This window comes from Uncinocarpus reesii, genomic scaffold, assembly GCF_000003515.1.
Source record: "Uncinocarpus reesii 1704 scaffold_3 genomic scaffold, whole genome shotgun sequence".
Classification (NCBI taxonomy): domain Eukaryota; kingdom Fungi; phylum Ascomycota; class Eurotiomycetes; order Onygenales; family Onygenaceae; genus Uncinocarpus; species Uncinocarpus reesii.
In genome coordinates, this window is record NW_003052498.1 from 3298851 (window position 1) to 3317293 (window position 18443).

General features: G+C 45.7%; 5 protein-coding genes across 5 annotated transcripts; 4 read left to right on the forward strand and 1 right to left on the reverse strand.

Annotated features, from left to right (window-relative positions):
* Positions 1–1217: 1217 nt before the first annotated feature.
* Positions 1218–2504, reverse strand: UREG_05898 (60S ribosomal protein L6-B; the record flags this gene model as incomplete). Its single annotated transcript, XM_002585163.1, has 4 exons — positions 1218–1370; positions 1458–1793; positions 1897–2286; positions 2400–2504. 4 exons carry the CDS (start codon positions 2502–2504, stop codon positions 1218–1220), a joined length of 984 nt encoding a protein of 327 aa, XP_002585209.1.
* Positions 2505–2811: 307 nt separating this feature from the next.
* UREG_05899 (uncharacterized protein) lies at positions 2812–3933 on the forward strand (the record flags this gene model as incomplete). The annotated part of the gene is made up of 2 exons (XM_002585164.1): positions 2812–3182; positions 3384–3933. 2 exons carry the CDS (start codon positions 2812–2814, stop codon positions 3931–3933), a joined length of 921 nt encoding a protein of 306 aa, XP_002585210.1.
* Positions 3934–5196: 1263 nt separating this feature from the next.
* Positions 5197–11779, forward strand: UREG_05900 (uncharacterized protein; the record flags this gene model as incomplete). Its single annotated transcript, XM_002585165.1, has 6 exons — positions 5197–6894; positions 6956–9101; positions 9158–9300; positions 9358–9912; positions 10285–10842; positions 10904–11779. 6 exons carry the CDS (start codon positions 5197–5199, stop codon positions 11777–11779), a joined length of 5976 nt encoding a protein of 1991 aa, XP_002585211.1.
* Positions 11780–13937: 2158 nt separating this feature from the next.
* Positions 13938–14492, forward strand: UREG_05901 (uncharacterized protein; the record flags this gene model as incomplete). Its single annotated transcript, XM_002585166.1, has 1 exon — positions 13938–14492. One exon carries the CDS (start codon positions 13938–13940, stop codon positions 14490–14492), a length of 555 nt encoding a protein of 184 aa, XP_002585212.1.
* Positions 14493–16215: 1723 nt separating this feature from the next.
* Positions 16216–17763, forward strand: UREG_05902 (uncharacterized protein; the record flags this gene model as incomplete). The annotated part of the gene is made up of 3 exons (XM_002585167.1): positions 16216–16272; positions 16442–17234; positions 17300–17763. The coding sequence occupies 3 exons, from the start codon at positions 16216–16218 to the stop codon at positions 17761–17763; spliced, it is 1314 nt and encodes a 437-aa protein (XP_002585213.1).
* Between the last annotated feature and the right edge of the window lie 680 nt (positions 17764–18443).

Genomic DNA, 18443 nt, shown 5'->3' on the forward strand with positions numbered 1-18443 from the left:
TCATTGCTAATTATCCAGAATTCAAGCAAGTCCAAAATCAACGTGGGACTTGGGCGACCAGACCGCGGAAAACGGGAGTGCCTGGCCGGCAGGGTCCCAAGCGCCGAGTTTCGCACACGGTCATTGGTAGAATAGCAGGGTTCATTGGCCGGGAATGATAACTGATGTCCCGCGAAGAGGCTCGATTCTAGATGGATATTTCTGGTAAAAAGCCAAAACGATGAAGGATCAGGTAGTAGGATCTTGGGCTGTCGAGAGGAGGGTTGCCAAATAGTGAGGGCCCGGTTCGTTCATGATTGAAGGTTGTTGGTGAGGGTTGGCCCTGAGACGAAACAACACGAGTTGTTCCGTGGCAATAGAGGATCTCTAGGGCAAGCTCCGCAAGGTAGGCTTTCTGAGCCGAATCTTTGGAAACCGGTGCAACTTTTGCTTGTTTGGTAAGAGTTACGGTTGATCCAGGTTTGATAAGGATTTGGGGTGATTATTCACTTTGGCAACAGACGTTCTTCTACCTGTTGCTGATTTCCCTCAAAGAGGCTTTTTCATATTCTGGATATAAGGCCCTGCCTACGAGTTACTTTCTCGGAGGGATCGCAAAGCGAGTTGAAGCACATTTATCCAGTAATGGCAGCGCGGACCATTCATCGTCGGGGATCAGGGTCTCTGGAAGCACAATTGGTGATAGCGTCGCTGATGACGCGTTGGAAAATATGGACGATCTTAATGTGGATGATTTGGCCGAGGGGATTATAAAGAGATCAAGAAAGGGCGAGGCCTAGGAAAGTAAGTAAAAAGGAGGATCGATGTGTAGATACGTTTGGATCAAGGGTTCGTGACATATTCGGCTGTTGTAGATCATGCCCTATAAGCGTCATCTGGTGCGCGTTGAGTACAGCGTTATGCTGAATTTTGAGGTCCTAGTTAGCCGTTTAGCCCAGCCTCGCATATTTAGGGATTCCCATTAGCAAGCGATATTCTAGGAGTTGCGCGGCCAGTACCAAATGGGCCTTTTTCAAACGTGTGACAATGAAGGTCGGAATATTGTATTGCAAGTTTTCGAGGTTACTATTTGCTCCCTGCAATAAGAGGTGCTTCGAAAAAGAGATCACCTATGTCATATGCATAAGCGTACATGTGTTTCAATGAAGTTTCGCAAATTTCCCTCTCTCGCATACCAACAAAAAAGAACATTAAACCGTAGCTCCCTTAACCCACATCTACCATTTCATTTCATGAGGCTTGTCGCCCGTTCGCAGGCTGAAAGTGGAGGCAAGGTAACTGCCGAGGAATGGCTCTTTCTTGATGGTGGCCAAAAGAGTCTGGTCAATGGCCTTTTGGTCGGCGGCGCGTGCGCTGGCGACCTTCTTCTTCTGCTCAACGTCCAGACGTATTAGTTTTCAACTACCAGAATTTGTCGTTTCTGGCCCGTAAATAGGGGCATCCACATCCTCACGTACCTCTGGCTTCTGTCCGTTCTTGAAGAAAGCTTCTTCACCCTTCTTCTCGGCGGACTTCTCGCGAGTGAAGTAATCAGGCTGGGATGCCTTCTCCAAGGTCTTTGAATCCACACCCTTCAAGTCGATTGTCAAACTGGTTGCGATCACATATCTGGCATTTACTCGTCGGAGGGGAACACCGTTGAGCTTGAAAGGACCGGTAACGAGAAGCACACCCTGGTCGAGGTGCTTGAGCAAGACAACCCGCTTTCCGCGGAAACGGCCAGCGAGGAGGATGAGGATGGTTCCCGGTTGAAGGCTGGGACGGACCTTCGCAGGATGAGCGGTCTTGCGAGTCTAGATAGAGTAAAGCATTCCGTTAGTTATCTCCGCAGAACGACCAAGGAAAGCAATTTCGATATTTTGTTTGTGCATGGCTTTTCGTGCGAATTTCAATCACCGCGTTGCTGGTTTCGGTTTCAATGCGCTTCGAGGCATCTCCAGGCTTGATACGCGGGTGCGCGCACACACACAAACATGACGGCCGCAGAATTGCAAAACAGAGGTAGAGGCGTATACTGACTTTCTTCAGCTGGGGCTCATCAGTCGTGGGATACCACTTCTGTGCCTTCTGGTGCGGGATCACTCTCTCGCCCTTTCCAAACTTCTTCGTCTGGCCAACAGACTTCGAGTCCGACATATTGGCTGCGGTGACGAAGATTCCGGAAAAGAAATTGGAAAAGTGACTGTTCCGGGTTGTCGACGGTGGGAGTTGCTGGAGGAGAACTGTTGACTTGGTCGCCCAGAATGCACTCTTTGATGTGAGATTGATTTTGTGGGTTAGAGTGCCCTACCCATTAGCCGAATCGCGCTAGTGCCCATCCGGAACTAGTGCGTCCCGCAGCCAATCACCGCGCAGGGTTGCAAGCTCCATCAGCTTTCTCCAAGACGTGCCTCATCAACATCATCATCCAGAAGCTTGACGACGTTGACTTCCTTGCGGATCACCTTTACTATAGCAGCAAGATTCGACTTGGTGACCGGGAAGTTATTGAGAGCAATCGACATGTCGATATCCCCGATAATCACGTTCAAAGCAGGCCTCTGCGACTTTGATGTCAGTCAACTATCCTGTGGCCCCTGCACCCAGCTCTATGGCGAACGGCTAGGGGACAAACAGACTGACGACTTTTGTTGTAAAGTCGGTTTTGTCGGACTATGCTAATGCTGTCTTTTCTAGGCATCCATCTCCCCTCCCAGAGTGAGACCTAAACAGACTCCCGGTTATATATACCTATACTCTGAGGATGACCTCGTTCATTTTTGCTGGCGGCCTCGTTCAGCTTCCCTTGCCCAGCCAGAACTAGACCTAGTTATGGTGCCGATGGATGCGACTTTTACACCCTATAAACCTACAAGTGCCGAAAACCCCTCAAACAGCGACCGACCAACCAACGGCCGGATCTACGTTCTCAAATTCTCCTCAAGCTCCCAGAGGTTTCTTTTTTGGTTGCAATCGAAAACGCAACATGAACACGGAAATCCGGCATGGTTCAGCGCGCGGGACCTTAAACTGGGGCAGATTGTGAACGGGCTCCTTCAAGGCGAAGAGGTCGATGTCCAGGCCGCAATTGCAAGCTTGCCGAGGAACGATGACCACGATGATGATGAGACTATGGAAGATGTTGAGGGAACGGATCATAGCCCGGATCGCCACCGATTGGGTGGAGGTGGTGCCGGGGCCAGGTGCCACTGGTGGTGACGTTCGAGAGGAGGGTGAGGGGGCAAGAGAGGGCGGAGCTGATGGTGGACGAGCGTAGGTATTGCTCTCTGAATTTGCTGTTTCATAGCTATATTCTATATCTTCGGATTGTTGTCCCGCGGCTGTGGAATGGAACCGGATGCCGCCTTTGGTGTGATGATTGTTCGCTAAGATTGTTATTATAGTGCTACAAGCCGATCGGATCCATCTTCAGTCGTTCAGGATTTCCTTCGATCGCTTCAAGGGAATGCTGCTGTGAAATCTGAGCCAGCCGAAAAACCGTTTACGACACTTAACGAGCTCCTTATGCCTTCATCAACCTTACCTCTAGTGGAATCCGCCAATATGAATGCCGTCGATAACCTCCTTAATTTTCTTCCTCCCTCTCTGTTAGTCCTCGCTCAGAATCTTCATATCCCAACGACCGACATCAGCCCCGATGAAGCGCAGCAGGCGATGCGATCCTTGACTTTAGACCAGAAGAAGGATATCCTCAAACGGGTCCTTCGGTCACCCCAATTCGCCCAGAGCCTTGGCAGTCTTACCATTGCATTGCGGGACGGTGGGCTTCCAAGCATCAGCGATGCTCTGAATATACAGGTGGAAAATGGGGGATATATGCGTCGCGGCGGCGTGCCCTTGGGGGGCGGAGATGCTATACGGGTGTTTCTAGAAGGCGTAAAGTCCCATGTCAAAGAAACGCCATGTCCAGAAGATAGCATGGAAACAGATTAGTATTTTTTTTGACTATCTCAGCTACTATGATACCTGAAGTCAAGTTGAATATAACCAGCTGTCTTGTCCCCTGTTAATGAATCACTGCTTAAGTCGCTTATGCTCCTGGGCCATTGAGGGTTGAAAAGTGGAAATTTAACTCCTATGCTAGGATGTAGGCAGGGTCTCCCACATGATGTTTAGCCAACAGACCACAATCACAGACTGAAATTGTGTGTTCTGATTGAAGTGGAGGGAGAGACACATGTCGGTTGTATCAACATTTATCCATGCCCCTCTTGCAATTGCTGGGGCTGGATCTTTTTTTCAATTGAATTCATTGATATCAATTACATTCATGGAAAGGCTTTCTTTTAGTTGGCTCATTTCAAGCACTGATGTACTCCCTAGCACAGGGTAATATCGCCGCCCACTATGAGGGACAGAGCACAAAATAGTCTCTTTCCATCTCACTAGATATGGAGAAGTTGATTTCCTTGAAACTTCTATCATTAGGCCAGCTACCAAAATGGCGTGTCTGGCACAATATGCAGCATCGGGCTCCTCTCTGCCTTCAACCCATCTTTGCAAATGGCACTCGACAGACGTATATCTCAAGAAATGGTTGGGACTATGCAGACAGATTTGGTTACTTCTGTGTTGCGGTCATTAAGGGTGAGCCTTGACTGTGTAGTCGTAATGGCGGGAACTGTCCTTTTCTTGTTGCTTATTTGTTTGTCGAGAGAACATAGTTTAGGCCGTTCTAAGGCTTTGGAAGCTCAAGATACCTGCACATGCATTTACCTCAGAGCGAAGACTGAGCCACTGCAGGAGTTACGTGTGAATACCGATATGTAGCCAATAATAGGAGCAATGGCTGAGACATGACGAAGCCGTACAAAGCTGTAACACTAGTACTGGCGTGCTCACTAGTTAACTATTAGGCTGGAACTCCTTTGGAACATCAAACATGCGTTGCCGTACCTGAGCCAGCCGGGGAGAACAAGACACGAAATTCACAACCCTCATTTGACATTCACTGCAGGCTGAACCACTCAAAAGTTACTAACATTGGACTTGTGTTGATTACAGACAAGGGTTATATCCTGTCGAACGCTCCTTCACTGTCAGCCTTTTCGCGCATCGCCTAGCGACTTTTTGATACGAAACTTCCCGAATCCCTCGATATCATCGCGCGGAGCTGCTCGCGCCGAAAGATATTTAGATGTTCACGGCACAATCTAAGCGGCGATGACTGATATTCGATGACCTGCGCCAAATACAATGGCGTCTTCCGGTAACGGCAACCGCGCTCCTGATACTCATGGCCACCAGTCGATCCCGCTCCGTGACCTATCGCGTCCTCCCGGTACCGTGATTGCCGGAAGTACAGGTGGTAGGCTAGGGAGAACGAGGAGCATTAGTGGCAGCGAAGGGAATGGGCTAGGAAGACGGTCCTTACTCAGTCGCAGGTCCAATGTGCGAAGGTACGAGCGAATCGCGGAGGACTCACCTAGTCGCACGCCCGGGGAAAGTTCGGATGGGTTTCAAACGATTAATCTATCTCAAGATAATAGCTGGGGCGGGGATACAATAGGAGGAACCGGGTCGAGGAATCTTCATACTTCCGATGGAGAGCAGAATGCGGGGTTGCACGTCAACCGGTCGGAGAGCATATATCAGCCTCAGGCTCGAATTGGGAGCATTGGAGGATATGACGAGCCGGACAACCTGGCTGCGCTCACACACATGGAGCCTGAATATTTCAATGAAAATGCTTCACCAGTCGAGGTTGGCGAGACGGATAGGACACCTTTGACTGATCGAAGATATTTGCAGCCGATAAGTGGCACTGCCGAACGTCAGACGGGTCGTTCTCAGAGCTATAGCGGTCATAGTAGCCACAGTGTTCGCTTTGCGGATGATGCCTCGACAAGTCGTCTTGGTGATGATCTGCCGCACCTTGAAAGTGGACTTGGGAGAAGGGAGAGCAGCTATGAGAGTCGGGTTAGCTCTCAGCCCAGCCTATCCCGCTCCAAACGCCTTACGGCCACCAGTTCAGGCTCTGCTTTATCAAGGGCGGGTTCAATGATGAAAATGATGTCTCAGCGTGTGGTTAACCTAAGCAACGAGCCAGAACTTGTCGAACAGAGCCTACGAAGGAAGTCCTCGCTCAAATCTGCACGTCTAGAAGGACCCCCTACATTACCGGCGATGATGGACTATGCTCATGACATTAGAGACACCCCGTCCCAGGATGGTGCCCCTGAAAAGCGATTTCCTTTACAGCATGCCAGACAACAAAACCCCAAAATCAATCCACTGAGAGGGAATTCGTGGGGTATTTTCTCCCCAGAGAATAAACTCCGGAAAGCTTTATGCGAAGTGCTGATTCACCCTGCCACTGAGCCAATAATCCTAATTCTTATCGTGGTTCAAACCGTTCTTCTTGCAATTGAATCGACAGTAGAAAAACGAACCCTGGTTGGAAAATGGGGAGATGGCGCCTTTGATTATGCCTTTTTCGTTCTCTTCATCGTTTACACACTTGAATTGGTGGCCAGAACAATTGTGTCTGGGTTTATCCTTAACCCTGAAGAATATACTACCCTTGACCGGTCAGGCGGACTTAGGAAAGCTCTGATCGCAAAGGGACGGGAGTTATTCATTCCTCAAAGACAACTTTCGACGAAGAAGGTCGCAGCTCCAGTGAATGCCCAGATGTCCATTTTCAGGTCATTCACTGGAATGCAGCCGCAAGCTAATCATGCGGATGGGGCGGCTCAGCAACGCGCAAGGCTTGCACGGCGTGCCTTTCTCCGTCATTCGTTCAACAGACTCGATTTCCTTGCTGTAGTGTCATATTGGATATCATTCGTGTTATCCATTATGGAAGTTGAGTCAAGCCAGCGTTTGTTTATATTTCGGATGATCAGCAGCCTTCGTATCCTGCGACTACTCGCCCTGACGAGTGGTACTACTGTAAGCTTGGTGTCCTGGTTTTAGCTTTCAGTGCCTCCCCTATTTCTGACAGCTTTTTTAGGTCATCCTTCGAAGTCTTAAGAAAGCCGCTCCTTTGCTAGTTAACGTCGCCGTGTTCATTGGATTCTTTTGGCTTTTGTTCGCTATCATCGGGGTCCAGAGTTTTAAATCTAGTCTTCAGCGGACATGCGTCTGGGTAGATCCAAAGAACGTTCGCAACTTCACAATGAATGATGCCCCCGACGGTATTCAACTATGCGGAGGGTATCTCGACAACATTACTGGCACCGAAAAACCTTGGCTTCTGCCGGACGGAAGTCAAGGGGCAAACAAAGCGAAGGGTTACTTGTGCCCCCAGGGCTCGCTCTGTGTACAAGGAACCAACCCGTATGGCGGGACGGTTAGCTTCGATAATGTAATCCATTCTCTGCAGCTTGTTTTCGTGGTAATGAGTTCGAACACGTTCACGGACCTTCTCTACTATACTACTGACAGTGACTATCTTATTACTTCGGTGTTCTTCATCGCTAGCTTTGTTGTTCTCAGCTTATGGCTTGTCAACCTTTTGATTGCGGTCATCACATCGTCTTTCCAGGTCATAAGAGAAGAAAGCAAGCGAAGTGCCTTCACGGCTGACAATATCGATGATATGCAGCCGGAAGAGAAAGCACCGTTTCGTGTCAGTGCATTGAAACGCATATACGACAAAACCTTTTGGCTTTGGATAGTATTGATCACTTTCGACCTAGTCGTTCAGGGAATGAGAAGCTCGTCCATGGGACCAGATCGCAAGGCGTTTATTTATTCTACCGAACTTGCAGTTACAGTCATTCTTCTGTTCGAGATAATCTTCCGGTTTGCAGCGGACTGGAGAACTTTCCTCAGGAGCTCCCGAAGCTGGTTCGATTTGGCCCTGGCTGTGATTACGGCGATTATTCAACTTCCACTGATCCGTGACTCTAATCGCCTGTACGCGGCGTTGACTATTTTCCAAATCTTAAGGATATATCGAGTGGTCCTTGCTTTCTCTCTCACCAGGTCACTTATCATGACGGTTTTCAGCAATGTCGTCGGATTGTTGAATCTAATATTATTCGTCTTTCTCATCACTTTTCTAACCGCTATTTTCGCCGTTCAGTTATTTCGCGACCAGATCCCTAAGCAAGATAGCGGCGGTAATCCAACCCCGGTATCGTTCTCTAGCATCTATAATTCTTTCTTGGGAATGTATCAGATACTCTCGAGCGAAAATTGGACGACTATTATGTACACGGCCACTGCTTCAAGCGCTCCGTGGAAAACAGCATGGATATCCGCAGCCTTTTTTATAATGTGGTTTATTCTCGCCAATCTTGTCGTTTTAAATATGTTTATTGCTGTCATTCAAGAAAGTTTTGATGTTTCTGAAGACGAAAAGCGACTTCATCAAGTGAAAGCCTTCTTGCAACAGAAGCAACTTAATGGCTCTTCGCAGGGCAATCCTGCATTATCCTCAATTTTCAAACTTGGCCGTGACCAGCAGAAATACCGCGACCCTCTTGATCATGGGCCAGCTGCACTTGAGATGCTCCTCAAAGATGCCGTGGTTCATGAATTCCTTGATGAGCCAGTCCCATTGCGGCCGGCTGAGAGCCAGCAGCAGGACTTATCCCCCGATCTCGTTCAGCCTGGAGCATTTTCAAATTGGCTCAACAAGCTCAAAAGTCGGATACTTAACCGGGAGCCGAACCCTTTTTACTCAAAGTTGAAGATCTCGAGGGACTATGACGAACTAGACCCGACCGCAATGGCCAAGGAAGTACTCTCAGCATCGGAGCAAAGGAAACAAGCCCAAAGACAGTATTTACAGAGGTACCCAAGGTATAACGTGTCTCTGTTCCTATTCCCTCCCAATCACCCGATGCGCCGCCTTTGCCAACGTATAGTTGGGCCAGGGCGTGGTAACACCCGGATTGAAGGGGTAGATCCTTACAAGCCGGTCTGGTACACCTTCTCTGCTTTCATCTACGCCGCTATCGTTGCTATGGTCCTGCTGGCCTGTATTGCCACCCCTTTGTACCAACGGACTTACTTCAAGACGCACCAGTATGCCGTTAAAAATTGGTTTGTATGGACGGATATCGGGTTTGCAATTGTTTTTAGTGTCGAAGCTCTGATCAAAGTGATTGCCGACGGTTTCTTCTGGACACCCAATGCCTACTTTAGAGGTTCTTGGGGTTCATAGACGGATTAGTGCTTGTAACGCTCTGGGTGAACGTGGTAGCATCTCTTCATAAGAACGGAGACGTGTCCCGTGTGGTTGGAGCGTTTCGAGCTTTAAGGGCACTGCGATTACTTAATGTTAGCGACAGCGCGAGAGAAACGTTCCATTCGGTTATCATTGTTGGCGGATGGAAAGTTATATCTGTAAGTGAGAATCTGATACAATTGTGCCGTTACACTGCTGACACCAAAGCCATACAGGCAGGGTTTGTCTCGATGGGTTTCTTAGTCCCTTTTGCTATATACGGACTGAACCTTTTCAATGATCAAATGAAACGGTGCAACGACGATAATTTCGGATACAGCGCCCTTACGCATTGTGTTGGGGAATATAAGTCCTCGCCATATGCTTGGGAAATGCTAGCTCCTCGAGCAGTGGATAATCCTTTCTATAGTTTTGATACTTTCGGTGATTCGTTGTTCATTCTTTTCCAAATCGTCTCCCAAGAGGGCTGGACGGATGTGCTATGGAGTGCCATGAGCATCACGGGTGCCGACAAACAACCTCGAGCATTTGCGTCGCAGGCTAATGGGCTTTTTTTCGTTGTCTTCAACCTTTTGGGTGCCGTCTTCGTTTTGACATTGTTTGTCTCGGTCTTCATGCGAAATTATACCGAACAGACGGGCGTGGCATTCCTGACCGCAGAACAGCGATCGTGGCTCGAACTTCGCAAGCTTTTACGGCAAATCTCACCCTCTAAGAGATCAACGAGTAAAAAGAACAACAAATTTAAGGCGTGGTCATACAGGATAGCCGTTAAAAAACATGGTGTTTGGGCAAAATTCATAACGACTCTGCTTCTCTTTCATTTGTTATTGCTAGTTTTGGAATTTCATCCTACGGTGGAGTGGTGGGATAAAACTCGAGGTGATATCCCCTCCTTGGATTTTTTTGAAGGTCCTGACTGACATTGTAAGATATTCTTTTCTTCGGATTGACTCTATTTTATATCGCCAATGTGGCCATCCGCCTTGTTGGGTTAACATGGCCCCGGTTCCGTCGAAGCTCCTGGGACCTGTATTCTGTTCTGGCCGTGTCAGGTACTTTTGTGACTACGCTGCTATCCCTGATCGGCCACGAAAACCGTGCTTTCATGCAACTTCACAAACTCTTTTTGGTGTCTATAGCACTACTTCTTTATCCCACGGAATAATCAACTCGACCAACTTTTCAAAACCGCAGCTGCTAGTCTGACAGCGATCTCCAACGTACTGGCGACGTGGTTCGTCTTATTCCTTGTATACGCCATCGCTCTGACGCAAATATTCGGGCTCACCAAGTTTGGCGAAGGCGAAAGTAACAATATCAATTTCAGAAATGTGCCCAAAGCCTTAATTCTTCTTTTCCGCATGAGCTGCGGCGAAGGCTGGAATCAGGTCATGGAAGATTTCGCAACCATGGAGTACCCTTATTGCACCGTGGTAGAAGAATTCTTTGAAAGCGATTGTGGCAGCGCCGGCTGGGCTCGTGCACTGTTTATTTCCTGGAACATTCTTAGCATGTATATTTTTGTTTCCCTTTTTGTGTCGTTGATCTTCGAGAGTTTTTCATACGTGTACCAGCGAAGTAGCGGTCTATACGCTGTCAGTCGAGAGGAGATTCGTCGCTTCAACCAAAAAAGGGCAACGTTCGATCCGGACGGCACCGGTTACCTTTCATTGGACCAATTCCCACGTCTTCTTGGTGTAAGTTGACTTGCAATATTTAACCTTCTGTCAAGTGACCGGCGCTAATTTCTCTTCTCAGGAGCTATCTGGAGTATTCGAGATGCGAGTTTACGACGGGGACTTTACTGTTGGGCGCCTCCTTGAAGAATGCAAGGTCAACCGTCGTGAATCTCAACAGCCTCATGTTCGAGCCGTCGACGGCGTAGATTTGGACAAGCTGTCACGAATTCTCCGAAATCTTCCTATCCAAACAATTCGCAGGAAACGAGCTCGACTAAACGCATTCTACGAGGAGGTTCTCGTCTCTGCGGATCGGGAAAAGGGGATCTCTTTTACGTCGTGTCTCATGATCCTCGCTCATTATAACGTCATTAACGACAGCAAGAGCTTAAGGCTAGAAGAATTCCTAAGACGACGTGCACGGCTTCAGCGCGTCAATGAAGCAGTACGTCGAAATGTCGTCGTTGGATTCTTCAATACCCTATACTGGTTTCGCAAATTCCGACGCCATCAAGAACTTAAACACACGTCGCGCCTGGTGGAGGTACCCCAATTTTCGGTTCCAGAAATTTATGTCGAAGATGATGGCCAGGACGAAGGAGTTTCTGAAGGTCATCAAAGTAGGCCACCTTCGCCTTCAATGCTCTCTCCAACGAGCGATAGGTCTGGCACGTCTGACCGCAGCTCGCGAACGCTCCCGCGCATTGATACTACCATAGCTACAGGGGATCCGTTCTCCTCTCCAACGCATTCGGAGTGGTCTCAGATTGGCTCACTGTCGCCTCATCGATCAACTATGGGCGATGGGGATATGGGCCAGACAGATGGTGCTACCGGCCGCCCGCGCGCCGGTAGCTCCGTGAGCGTTCAGGGCGTGATGGACTCGTTTGACAATTCCGTCTGGGGAGAGAGCATTCGAAGAAGTTTTACTCAACGCCGCTCACAAGGCAACTAAGCTCGTTTCGCCGGGTGAGGAATTTTCGACTTTTCATTCGGATGTGTGCAACTTTTACTACTAGGGACTTCCATCTAACATGCGAGGACGAAAACGCCATGTATTATATACGATTATTTAATGCGAACATGATGAAAATGATGCCGGAGATATCAACTTTAGAAAATCATTTATCTCTGGGGATAGAGAACGGTCAAGCACATCTGGTCTCGATTTGGAGATGTGTGATGAAAACGGTGGTGGTAATCAGGTTCTAGGGCACAACGCATATTTTTTCCTTTCAAGCTATTCCTTTGGACAGATATACATTGACGCTATGGAATTTTTCTTTTCATTCTTATACCTATTCAGCTTGCCTTCGATGTATAGTTCTTTTCTATTCTTTTGGGGCACCTTGCTGCTGCGTCCTTTGTGAATCTGAGTTCATAGACACGGGTTTGTAAATACGAGATATTCGAGGAAGGAATCAAAGTTGGGATAACTAAGGTGTAATGGCTGTCTTTTTCCTATTTGTCTTTGGCACTAGGGTTTTGCAGCTTGCTTGCTCGATGCTGTCCTGTATTCTCTATTATCTTTCTGCCTGTTGGTTCAACTTGGACGTAGATGGTATAAGTCTTCACCTGGACAAGTTGAAGACTACGGAGTAGAGTACAGAGTATTTGATTGACGGTCAGTGCTGCTAATCTCTCGTAGTGAGAATCTTGGGGCTGGAGTTCCAGCCCGAAACAGCTTCTGAATCCACGCTCAGGAGTTAATGAGGCTCGATCTCAATGCGCCTAGATTCACCCCTTTTCCTCACCAGTCCAAGCGGGGAAAAAGAAAAAACATAAGCACATGAAGGCTTCGGGATTCCGTGGCGCTTTGATGTTTGTTCATCTCATAACCTCCGGACTTCAAGTGGTTGATATGTGTAGACTGCTAAAGGCAACGCTGCGAGTAGAGATGATGCCACATGTTCCCACAAGTTTGTGCATCCTCAAGCTTGGAATAGCTTTATTTTGAGAAGCAATTCGCCAGTCGAGCAACAGTGTAACACCGCAAGCCAGCTGGTTACCTGAGCTTCCTCTGTCTGGGAATCGGGCCGTTGTCAGGACATATGTATTCATCGCAACGTATGGAGTAACTCGGGCTGGAAACAGCATAGCTTGATCGAGGCTGTAACCGTCATTGGAGATGTTCAGCTTTCTCAGTTCAGAATGCAATCTTGATACTCCCCCAGAGTTGGCCTGAGATAATGATTGGAAGGGGGCAAGCCCGGATCCGAAGCCCTGCTCTCAAGGAATTCCGCTGGCAGGCTGTGATGCCAAAAGGGCTTGGAAGAAATACGCACAGGCGCAGGAGAACCTGATACCTTGGTCCGGCATTGCGGTTGTTCCCATCACCAGCTAAAAACGGATGACGTTGAGACTTTCCCCTGTCGATGTGGATCATTTCCGCCTCTTCTGGCAAACTGAGACAATCAGGGTCTTGGAGTCGCATTCTCTTCCTCTCTTCTTCGCTTCTTCACACCAATTGTCGGGGATGGTCAGACTCAACTGTCACGGTTGTTGACTCGGATCAAACATCGCTTTTCTTCTTCCTTCTCATTCTCACGCTCCCTTCCTCTCCTCTCCTTGTGCGTGATGTTCCCACCCTGACTGAAGCTTCGCCCGTGGCTCATCCATCCGAGATTCACGACTCAGGTTTGGCCTTCCTTTGCCCATGCCCCCTCGTGCCGTGTTTGCAGAAATAACGATTTGAATCCTCTTAGTTTCGCCATCCCCTTTATATTCGCCGCGCTCCCGCATCCGCTTTCCTCAGTCCGGGACGTCCTTAACCCACGGTTCCGCCGAGGGTTGCAGCTACTCCTCATAATTCCTCTTGCCATTCTTTCCGTCTCGATCCTTCACGAGATTATATCTACGGTCGATCCGTTGTTTTCGTTCTTTTTTATGTGCCATATTTCGAACAACGCTGTGCTTGGATAGCTGTGCAGAATTACGTGGTTCTTCATACTTTTATCGGCAGAACGGCTGAGCCATATCTCTGTTATTGATCATAGAAGACTTGTCCCATAAGACTCTTGGTCTGGGTCAAACATTCAAACAGTCCTTCACAAACGGCCGTACAAGACTTAATAAGCCTCTTCGAGGCACTCTCACCTCCAATTGAATCCAAAATGGCTGACAACAAACGCCCAACGCCTGACTTACTACCTTCTCCATGGACCGACTTCACACCCCTCCGAAATCCATTCAGCTACAATCAGTCGAATTCCACCGACTCTGAACGAGGAAGCCCGTTGACATCGGCCACTTCCAGTCCCACATGTTCTCCGACTTCCAGCCCTATTAGCGCAACCCGGAGCCATCCCTTTAGCCCGTATTTCCGCCGTGGCCGCAGTCGAGAGAGAAACTCATTCACCTCACGCTCACCTAGCTCTTTCCGACTGTCCTCTCTATTCCTTCGACGTCGTCCATCTGCAGTTGATCTAGCCTTGAGTGAAGAGCGATCGAGGTGCTCTGAGGACGAAATTGAGAGACGGGGCTTGGGGCTAATGGAACCGCGCCCAGTAGACCCTATGCCGGTGCTCGTGGATATTGATGAGGATGGCCATAAAGCCTCAGGTCTGCTGATGGATGGAAAGACGTTGAACCCCACGAACTCTGCCACTTCCAACCAACCGCGATATGTGATGGGCGGTATTTTCGAGGTCATGGAAGGGAGTGCATAAATCTGACTGAGCGGATATATCAACGTTACGTGCGCCATTTTATATGCGGGTCATATACAGTTTCCTCCCCGAACGGTTGTCGCGAAGGAATCCTGGAGAAGTTGCCGATATGACCACTGAGAACTAAAGTGTTTTAATGCCCTTTTACTTCTGCCCCCGCTTTTGGGTGCAGAGGCTTCACATATTGTTTCTATTATTGAGGGAAATTCAGGGCTATTTCTTAAGGTTGTGTCCTTTCCCATGTATCTATACTTCTGTGTATTCATCTGGAAACGAATCAATTTCGTGTCTCTATTGACTGCCCAAGTCTCCTCATGCAACATTCTATCTCCCTTCCTTGCGGGTTGTTGTATACTCACTTTGCCTTGGCTTCTCCTCACTATTCATTTGTATTCTCTGCTGAAAGCTTTCATCCAATGATAAGGCTCAAACCTGCATGGCAATCACAGTTGAAGACGTTCGATGATGAGTGTGAATACTTGTCTTCCCTTTCTAGGTGGAAACAACCTATTCTGAAGCCCAACTTGAAACTTTTAGAAGATGTGTTAGTTAAGCAGTGAGTATTCTGAGGGTTCATGACTTCATGTTCCTAACTTCTTGGCATTAGTCTGCAAATTGCCAAATTCTGGAAAATATTTTTTGGAAGATTTGACTCTCAACTAAATCCAAATAAATTCAACTTCTCAAACTTTACTGTCATAATATAATAAAATTTGAAATATATAATATAAAGATAATAAGATATGAAAGTTGAAAGTTGAAACTAGTAACAAAAGCTCTCATAGTCTATAAACTTAACTTATCACTTATCAGATATTTGATTATGTGATTAAAATACACAGTGACACACTGACACAGAAAATAAAGTCATGTGATAATATTTAATACATTAAGCAGCAAGCTCTTAAATCTCTGCAAACTTTTATTTCATATTTCTATACAAACAGTAACAAACTGCGGTTTGCAAGTTGCAGACTTGCAGTAAAAGTCCAGAGTTCAAGTGTTTAAAGATCTGAAATACAGTTAATATAAGTTTAAAATTTGCAAGCTTTTGTAACTTGTTAAATGAATCAAATGATTAATAGAAAATATTTAATATTTATGAAATCATTGTTTAATTTGTTTTAGATCTATCATCTATACTTAAATTTATGTTTTTGATTTTGTTTTAGAATCTAGATTAAAGCTACTTGTATTATGTAATAAATCTCTTCTCTTAATAAATTATACCTTTTAATAGCCAATTAAAGTCATCCATTCAATTTCAGATATCTAAATTTGTACTAGTACCTATTTTTGGTTAATATTACACAACAGAAATAGATGCATCATATTTTACTGTATTTGTTGTGAAAAGTATCAACTATAAATTGGACTTGTCACAAATTCACAAATCAAAAATACTTCAACTTTTCCCACTTTCAAATTTCAATTCTCTCAATTTATTTTCACACTTGAAGTCTCAAGCTTGATAACCTCTCAAGTGAAAAGGTCAGATTGCTTTTATAAGATAGTCACTGTCCAATAATCTGAATTCTGGACATTAAACCCACTTTTATACAGACCTGCCTTTTTTTTCCCAGCCAACAGATCACAACCTGAGGCTGGAAGTGACCTACACGCACAACCACAACTGTCAACACATAAACAATCCCAAAAGAATCAAGTTTGGAAAACCCCTTTTCCCACATATCAGGCTCATAGCCGTCTTACCTGGACCCTAATGGTGATCGACTTGACTGGAGATTCAACATCGGAGGGAGAGGACATATATCATGAGGTAAGCAAAATACTTTTCAATTTCCAATATGATAATCAGCAGACTTCTCTTGATCATTTAGCATGGAAACCTCCTGGATGCCACCTCGAGTATTTGGGGAATGGTTGTTTTGGTTTTTTTTGCCCGGTCGCCCAGCGATAAGTGTCTGCTCCCACACTAACTGTTTTAGGCAATTAAAACCTCATTCAACAACGCTGACCTGCTTCTGGCGACATTCAAACATCAGCCAAAAAGTCACAAGACACAAAGAAAGCTACAAGAGCTCAGAATTGTTCCCATCCAGAATTCTTCGAGCTCTTCGGAAGCAGAGAGTTGTGTTAGCTTCGGCAGTCGAAAACGAAGGCGAGATGAAACAGACTCCCCTGCTTCCTCACTCCCCGGCCACCATGGCCTTTCTGACTTTTTCCTGGTTCATAATACCCCCAAGAAAGTCGCGGGAATGTATGCAAAAGTCAAGGATGTGAAGCGGAGCACAACTAAATTCAATCGTGGAGTTCGAACCTTTCAGCCACCGCAGAAGTCACGTCGAACACCCTTAGATTTGCAAAATCTCTATGCAAAGAAAGTCGCTTCAATCAATGGGCCTCCAGTCCATATTACATTTAATGACAATTCCCGCATTGTGGACTTTAATTTTGAATTTATAAGCAATTACAAGATGCAGGAAGGTGTTTATCCTGTTGATTCCAACTTCCACGCAGGCTGTGACTGCATTGGTGCAAAGTGCAACTTAAGGAGCTGCTCATGCCTTTCACAGGAGGAAGACTCCTTGGAACGAATCATACCTTACAGAGTTGGTGATGCTGGCGTCATTATTTTGCGTGACGAATTCATGCGACGAAAGTCGATGATCTATGAATGCTCTTTGTTGTGTAATTGTGACTGGAATTGTATGAACAAAGTTGTTGAGCGAGGAAGAACTGTTCGCCTTGAAATATTTCAAACCCGAAATCGAGGATTTGGTAAGCACAATCGCGGAAATGGATTATGGGTATACCTAATGCTAATATTACATGGCCAACTGTAGGACTAAGGTCGGCGGATTTCATCCAGGCTGGTCAATACATTGACTGCTACCTTGGTGAAGTGGTGACGAAAGTCGAGGCTGACGACCGTGAAGCTGCTACCTCAAATAATAGAGCAAGCTACTTATTTTCACTAGACTTTCTTGTGGATCAGGATGATGATGATATCTATGTTGTTGATGGGAGAAAATTTGGTTCTGTTACAAGGTTTATGAATCATTCTTGCAAGCCAAACTGCCAAATGTTTCCAGTTTCTCACAACCATGCTGATCAACATATATTTGGACTGGCATTTTTTGCTGTAACTGATATCCCCCCTGGTAAAGAGTTGACTTTTGACTATCATCCTAATTGGAAAAGTGATGGGAATCTTGATATTGACCCAGATGCAGTGAAATGCTTATGTGGAGAGAAGAATTGTCGCGGTCAGCTTTGGCCTAATCAAAGAAAAACATTGCACAATTGATGTTTAGAATGCATTTAGAGAGCTGGTGCAAAAGTATTAAAATCATTGTTTTTCAATTCTCAAACTCTCACTTATTTTATTTTAAATTCTTAATACATTCTTATAGATTGAGTTATAGAATGAATAAATGATGGAATGAAAACAGATTTCTAAATCTTAGTACTTACAAGACGTGATGTCAGATTTTTGAATTTCTCAGTTTCAAAATCTGCTGAAAAGTTTGATTCAGAACTGCTCATATAGCTTGTATTTTTTATTAATATATATATAGTATATATTAATAAAACATGTAAGATGTGATTTTATATAATTTTTAATCATAAATTCATAATGCTTACATTTTTGAATTTTTCTTTTTCTAATATAATCTCATTTACAGTTTACTTATATAAATCACATTTTAAAGATTCAAAGTTCCAACATCATATATTTTATAAAATAAAGTGATATGATATATCTGAATCTGAATCTGATAAAGACAAGAATTCTCAGTTCTGACAATATTAATAAATTATGATATATTAAATAAAAAATGACAGTGAAAATAAGTTATAATATGTTGATTGTTGACATGTCACACAATAACACTGTTATCAAATTTCATTACTTTTTATATATATAAATACTTTAAAAATTTCACTTAAAATCTAAATATAAAGGTATATAATCTTACATGTACT